A 7,789-nucleotide genomic window follows, 5' to 3' on the forward strand; every position below is an offset into this window, starting at 1 on the left:
TAATAATAATAAAAACCTACAGAACTAGAATAGCCTGTTTAAAGTTTAAGAAAAGATAGATCACTCATCCTCAAAGGAAAACAACCAAAACCAAACAAACCAATCTAACAAACCAGAAGTAGACCCAGATATGTTTGAGAGTTAAGAAGAAGAAAAAAACACAAACATTAATTGAATACCAAAAGAGAAATTAAGTCTTGTTTCTCTCTACCTACTACAATTTGGAGATATCCATCAATACTGTTTTGCATTAAAATACATTAGGACATTCAAGATCAAAATGTAAAAAAAAAAACAAACCAAAAAAGTAAACAAACCTAAAGCTATAAAGTTTCTATGAGCAACGGTAAAAGAGACTTTTTAAAAAGAAATATAAGTATGTAGGATAAAGTATAATTAATTCTATGAAAGCATTTCTGTTAAATGGAAGTGCCTAGTTTCACTCTTTTAACTTTGTGATACAAGAGATATCACCACTTGGAAAGGCAAACTTCTGTGATGGAGGTATTTCACTCAGCAAAATGCTTTCTAGTCTCCCCTAAATATTGCACTAGACCACTGTTGTGTAAATAGGATGACTGAGTAAGATAAAGTGTTCAAAAGGGAAAAGAGAGGGTCAGAAAAAGGGGAAAGTGAAAAATACTGGAATAGGAGAAGTTAATGGTGGATGGGGTGAGGTAATGGGAAGGGATCAGTGGAGCCTTGAAAACATGGGTGGGTGATAAGAAGCATAGAGCAATGGTACTAGATGATATAAAATAGGTTGTATAAAACAAAAAGTACATCTACAAAACATGATGTATATGAATGATGATATGCAAAACCAGTTTTAAAAAGGAGAGGTAGAGTCAGACCTCTGCCCTTTGTGCGGTCTCTCTTCCTGACAACATGAGGGTGCTGTCCCAGAGTCCCTTACCCAGAGGTTGTGCTTCACCCAGTGTGGTGAAGAATTAAGACAATAACATACATAACCTGAACTGGAGAAATTACACTTTTCCTTGACACCGTCTAGTCCCAGGTGAGTGAGGTGGGAGTCTTTAAGAGTGGAAATACAGGCATCCTAGAATTTTCTGTACGTCTGCCTCCATCCTCCCTCTGCTTCAGGATATCTAAGTCATTTCCATTGAATTGGGTGCAATAAGTAGAAAATATTACTGAGCCTATTCCTTTATGCTGGTGATAGAATTAGAGCTTTTAAAAAAACTGTTTGGTTGCTTGCGTACTCACTGTAGGAGAAAATTGCCTTGGAAATGATGGAGATTTGTAATTGAGTCCTCATGATGTCTGTGGGGAAGGGAGAGGGAGAATGTGCTCTGGCTGTTGAAAAGGAACTCAGCATTTCACCCATTTGTCATGGCTGGTTGAGGGAGAGGAGGTGCAAGGAAGAGAAAGTGCTTGACCATTTCCCAGGGGGTCTGTGGAGTGCAGCATATAAAACCGTGCACAGGGCTAGACCAGAAGGGTTACCTTTACCAGATTCTGAACATGGGCTGCGCACCTTAGAAAGTTAGAAAGAGAGTGGTTTAGCAGGGCGCAATCATGACCTCACTGATGTCAGAATTATTAATTCAATTTAGGCTCTTTTCTCATTTATAAAATAGCAGCATCCCTAGAGAACTGTGGGTCAGGGGAGGAGGTAGCCATTACAGTGTCCCTAGTATGTGTCAGAACTTTGCTCCATATAGTTCTGAAGTAGATCGTCAAGTTGTTTTTTAAGGCACTTCTGGGCTGACTTGAACCTGCAGTCTTTCAGTTAGTAGTTGAAAACATTAACCATTTTCACCATCCAGTCAGTCCCTAGACATTTGACTCAGTTATCTGTTGTTAGACCTTAGCCTGACAGAATTGTCAGGAGTTGTCTCACTACAGGATGGCAGGTGACTTCACCCATACACTTGATGGTGACTCCCCCTTCCTTTCTTACCCCCTTACTTTTACTGCCCCTTTCTTGCCCCTCTCGTAACAGATGTGGAAGACATAGTGGCAATAATGATTCCTGAGCCAAAAGGGAAGGAGATTGTCAGCCTGCTGGAGAGAAACATCACCGTGACCATGTACATCACCATCGGGACCCGGAACTTGCAGAAATACGTGAGCCGCACCTCGGTTGTGTTTGTCTCCATCTCCTTCATTGTCCTGATGATCATTTCCCTCGCATGGCTGGTCTTTTATTATATCCAGAGGTTTCGTTATGCAAATGCCAGAGACAGGAACCAGGTGAGTAGCTCACATTAAAAAAATAAATAAAGAACTATTTAAAAGTCATTTATATTATTGTATGTTGTTGTTGTTGTTATTGTTAGGTGCCATCGAGAAAAGTATGACTCATAACGGCCCTATGAACAGTGGATCTGAACTCCGTCCTATCCTGTATCACTTCCTGACACACAAGAGCCCGTTGTCTCAGTCACTGTGCTAATTCACCTGGTCGAGGGTCTTCCTCTCCTTCCCTGCACCCACCCTTCCCAGCATCATGTCCTTCTCCAAGGAATAGCTCCTCCTAGCAACATGCCCAGAGTATGTTAGGCAAAGCCTCTTCATTCTTGCCTCCAAAGAGCACTCTGGCTGCATCCTCTTCAAGACATATTTATTTGTTCTTTTGAAAGTCCATGGGATGTTCAGTGATATAATTTATATCACATACAAACAAATTACTGCTGAAGTTCATTCAAAAATAGCTGGAACAGTACATAGGGAACTGCCAGGTGTTCAAACAGGATTTTGAAGAGGCCGTGGCACCAGGGATATCATTGCTGATGTCAGATGGACCCTGGCTGAAAGTAGAAAATACCAGAAGAATGTCTATTTGTACTTTATTAACTATGTAAAGGCATTTGACTGTGTGGATAATAACAAGTTGTGGCTGACACTGAGAAGAATAGGAATCCTAGAGCACTTCATTGTGCTTTTATGAAACCCATTCATAGACCAACAGGCTGTTGTGCAAACACAGCAGGGAAACACTGCTTAGTTTAAAATTAAGTGAGTATGTCAGGATTGTATTCTTTCTCCATACCGAGTCAGTCTGTATGCTGAGAAAATTATTCGAGAACTTGCACTCTATGAAGAGGAATGTGGCATGAACCAGAAGGAGATGCATCAATAAATAACCTGTGTTATGCAGACGACACAACCTTGTTTGCTCAATGTGAGGAAGACTTGAAGCACTTACTGCAGAAGATCAAGGAATACAGCCTGCAGTATGGATTGCATCTCAATGTCAAGAAAACAAAGATTCTTACTTCTGGACCAATAAGCAACATCATGATGGATGGAGAAGTGATTGAAACTGTCAACAACTTCGTCTTACATGAACCAACAATTAACAAACTTTGTACCAGCAATCAGAAAATCAGAAGATGTATTACATTGGGAAAGTCTGCAGTTAAGGACCTCTGAAAGTTTCTGGGGAGTAATGATGTCAGTTTGAGTACTAAGTTGCAACTGATTGAGACAATAGTTTTTCTGGTCACTTGCTATGCATGTGAGAGCTGGACAATGAATGTTGTTTGTTGTTGTTTAATGCTGTCGAGTCGTAGACGACTCAAAGTGACCCTGTGAATGAACAGCCTGAGCACTGTTCATACATGTTAAATGGAGAATTGATACCTTTGAGCTGTGCTGTTGGAGAGGGGCACTGAACTTCCCACGGATGGACAAAAGAATGGATATTATCGTATAAACTTTGCAAATCACAGAAAATATCAAGCAAAAGCCAGTTAACTCAATATAATATTCTTGATTCAAAATAATGAGCTCTGGTGGCCTAGTGAGTAAGGAATTGTACTGCCAACCCAAAGGTTGGTGATATGAATCCACCAGGTGCTCCTTGGGAGAAAGGTGGGCAATCTCCTCCCCCCCCCATGCAATTTACAGCCTCTGAAAACTCTTGGAGTTATGAGGTGGTCCTGACTTGCCAGCAGTAAGTCAACAGTAAGTCAATGACAATTGAAGATGATATTGTTGTTGTTATTGTTGTTGTTATGTGCCGTCAAGTCGCTTGCGACTCATAGCGACCCTATGTACAATAGCCCTAAACTCTGCTCTATCCTGTGCCAATTGCACTGCCTCTGACACATCCATCCCGATTACCCCAATCACTGAATCAATCCACCTCATAAAGGGTCTTCCCCTTCTGTGCTGTCCCTCCACCCTCCCAAGCATGATATCCCTCTCCAAGGACCGGTCCCTCCTTACAACATGTCCAAAGTATGTTAGACAAAGCCTCAGAATCCTTGCCTCCAAGGAGCCGCCCGATTTAACCCTCTCCAGGATGAATCTGTTTCTTTTCCTAGCTGTCCATGGTACCCTCAATACTTTCCTCCAGCACCACAGCTCAAAGGCATCAATTCTCCTTCTATCCTCCCTAGTCTCACCTATGAGAATTGAACATAAGCACTGTAAATCTCTGCTAGGTAATTTTTTCAGAAGTGTTCTATATACATATTTTTCTTAGTGTTGTGTTAAATGAAAGTGCTTTGTACCACATTCCTTTTGCTCATTCTTTGGACTTTTTTAAAATTTAAGTAAAATGACAAAGAAAGAAATGGGAAATGAGATGAGATTATGCTAAGAATGTTAATGTGATTTGGAAAGAGCTAGGTTTCCTTCCTTATGGGGAGAAGAGGAAAAGAAAAATGGAAACTTTTTTAAAGCAATTAATGTATAATTAAATTATATATTGTAAAAATGTAATATATCTAATAGATATTATAAAATTCAAACTGTACAGAAAAGTATATAATTAAAAGTAATTGTTGTCCTATTTCTATTCCTCAGCCTTCCTTTCTCTAGAATACTACATCTTCATAGGATTTTTTTCTCTTTTTAAAAAAAATTTTATATTGGTTTGCTCACAAAACTCATATACATTGTGTTTCACACTCTTCTTCATTCATACTGTGTTTCATACAGTCATTGCATGGGATTTTTTTAATACATTCATAAACATATGGGCTCATGTAACTTTAAAAAAAAGGTAGTACACTAACCCCACACCCTTCCTGAAAATTATCATAGTGATTATGTCATATCTATCTCCAAAGTAAACTGCCTTCTCATTTCCAATTCTTGCATAAAATTGCATTATTGTGTGGATATGCCAGGCTTTACTATTGGCCCTGTTTCTCGTATGACACTTAGCACGAATATGATATTTTACTCAACTAATGTACAAGTTTCATAGATTTTTGCCAAATGACAAAATTCCATGATAGTTTTGTAAGCATACCAGTTACATTGGTGGGTGTTGTTTGAAAACAAAAATAGAATGTGATTTATCTATAAAGTCAAAGTGGAATTTTACTTGCCTTGGCAGGGGTATTTATATTTTAAACTAGGATATTGCCAAGTTGTCAGCTTAAAAAAGTTAAACCAACACACATTTTATTTTTTTTCTTTCTGATATTCTTTTATTTTGTTCAAGATCCAATATACATTTTATCCAAAAAGAATTACTATTCCCACCTATTCTCATCAAAAGAATGTATTCTAACTTCTTGATATCTATCGTTGGATAGGTAAAAAATAGTTTCACATTTTTCTTCTTTCAAGTAACACATTCTTTCACATTTAATAGGAAATGTGGAAATTTTTTTCTTTTAAGTATCTATATTTATCACTTTCAAGTAATGTTGGCTATTTTTTATCTTTTTTAAATTTTCAAATATTACATTTCATAAGCAACTTGTATCCAGAATATATAAAGAACTCCTAAAACTCAACAATTTTGAGTTCTTATATAACCTTTTATTTTCCTGATAAATAATTCAATTTTTCTCCCAACTATCATTATCTTCTATTTTTATCTGTGGTGCTTTCAACCATGTAGAATTTTTTTTCTATATAACAGAAATTATCAATCCTTTCACAAAGCTTCTGAGTTCTTTTATAAGCCGAGACTAGAAAAATAGGTAGTTCTGGTAGTCTGGTGTGTAAAGACTTGTGGTACCAACCCAAAGGCAGGAGGTTCAAAGCTACCAGCTGCTCTGTGGGAGACAAATGGGCTTTCCCTTCCCATGTGATTAACTGCCTTTGAAAACCCACTGAAGGTTCAGTTCGAAGTCAGTCCAACTTGATGGTACATAATAACAGCAAATGGACAAATATGCTCACACTTTTTTAATCCACTATTTTTTTACTTCACTTTTGTGATTAAATATTTAACCTAGAAATAACATGTTTCAGTGTAAAGAATGGAGTTAGAAGCTGTTATGTTCCTTCAGATGACCTATTAGTTTTATAAATGGTATTTGTTGAATTATTCATCTTTTCCCCTTATGCTTAGTGTGCCACCTAGCATATTTTCAATTTCTCTATGTGTTTTGTTCCATTTTGATACTCTCTAATCTATACCATTAATATATTGATTTATATTGTTTTAAATTAAATATGCTGGTAATATACTGGTGGTATACTCTGTAGGAATTGTGCTCCTAACCCATAGGTGATGCTCCTGGTGGTTTGAATCAGCCAGCAGCCCCAAGGAAGAAAGATGGATAATCTCTTCCTGTGTAGTTTACAGCCTCAGGAATCTGTTGGAGGATCAGCTATGAGAAGGCAATGAGAGAAAAGTATAATATTTACAACTAATTTCCCTTTATTGGTTTTTTCCCCCTAGAATTTTCCATTTTGTCTTCCTTTTTCTGTGTGTATCTTTATATTGCTTTAGAATTAAAGCAATTTGAAAGTTAAATCAAATGGAAAGGTAGAGGAATGCCAAAGAGGGGAAGACTCTCAATTGGGTCAACTGACACAGTGACTAGAGCAAGGGGCTTGAATGTATCAGAGATTGTAAGGGTGGCACCTGATAGGGCGGGGAGATCTATTGTTCATAGGGTCACTATAAGTCATCCTTGGCTTGACAGCCCCTAAAAACAGCAGCCATTCCTCAGTCTCCTCTGGTGGTGATTTAGCCTCAAAAACTGAGAGATGGTGAGAAAAGACTTAATAACAGTAGGTTTTTGGTTTGGGTTAAAAGCATAGGCTCTGCTGTCATAATTGCTGGTTCAGATCCTGGCTTTATTGGTAACTGTCTGATCCTAGGCAAATTACTTAAATCTGTGCCCAGTTTTCTATTCTGTACAATGAATGTACAATTTTGAAAACAAAATCCATTAAGGGTAACAGATATGTAATAAACACACACACACTTCCCTCTTAGAACAAGCCTATGCATAGTGTTGTTACTTGCCATCGAGTTGTAACTGACTCGTAGCTGACACTCCAATAGGTTTTTCAGAAGCTGTAAATCACATAGGAGACTTTCCATCTTTCTCTTATGGAGCTGTGAGTGTATTCAAACTGTGTGCTTTTGTGTTCGCAGTGCAACTCCTTACCCACTAGAGAAGTAGAGTTCCTTTAAACATAATATACACTTCATATTATTATAAGGAACCATGGGGCTTAGTGGTAAAGAATTGTGCTGCCAACCTAAAGGAAGGCAGTTCAAATGTGCCAGCTCCTTCACATGAGTAAAATGGATAATCTCCTCCTATGCATTTTATAGCCTTTGAAAACTCACTCAGTTCAGCTTGAGTCTGTTCTGACTCAAAGGCACATAACACAACAATATATTCTTATTATAGTACTTTTAATATTGTTAACCATCAAGTTGGAATTACAGAATTGGCTTATGGGTTGAAAACTCTAGTGAGTTTTCAGAGGCAGTAAATCACACAGGAGCAGACTACCCGCCTTTTCTCTTGTGGAGCAGCTAGTGGATTAAAACCATGTGCCTATGGTTGGCAGTGCAACTCCTTACCGCTAGGCCACCAGGGCTCTCTAATTA

The 7,789-nt window shown here is 38.1% G+C and overlaps 1 protein-coding gene across 1 annotated transcript in view; it reads left to right on the forward strand.

The window, feature by feature from the left end:
* The window catches only part of RNF150 (ring finger protein 150), a 427,096-nt gene that overhangs the window by 218,504 nt on the left and 200,803 nt on the right, over positions 1-7,789 (forward strand). Inside the window, exon 2 of the mRNA XM_006887018.1 lies at positions 1,967-2,217. Coding sequence (XP_006887080.1) covers positions 1,967-2,217 — 251 coding nt within the window. The remainder of the gene's footprint in view (positions 1-1,966; positions 2,218-7,789) is intronic.

This window comes from Elephantulus edwardii, unplaced genomic scaffold (genome assembly GCF_000299155.1).
Source record: "Elephantulus edwardii isolate Elephantulus edwardi_28Jun2011 unplaced genomic scaffold, EleEdw1.0 scaffold00053, whole genome shotgun sequence".
Classification (NCBI taxonomy): Eukaryota; Metazoa; Chordata; class Mammalia; order Macroscelidea; family Macroscelididae; genus Elephantulus; species Elephantulus edwardii.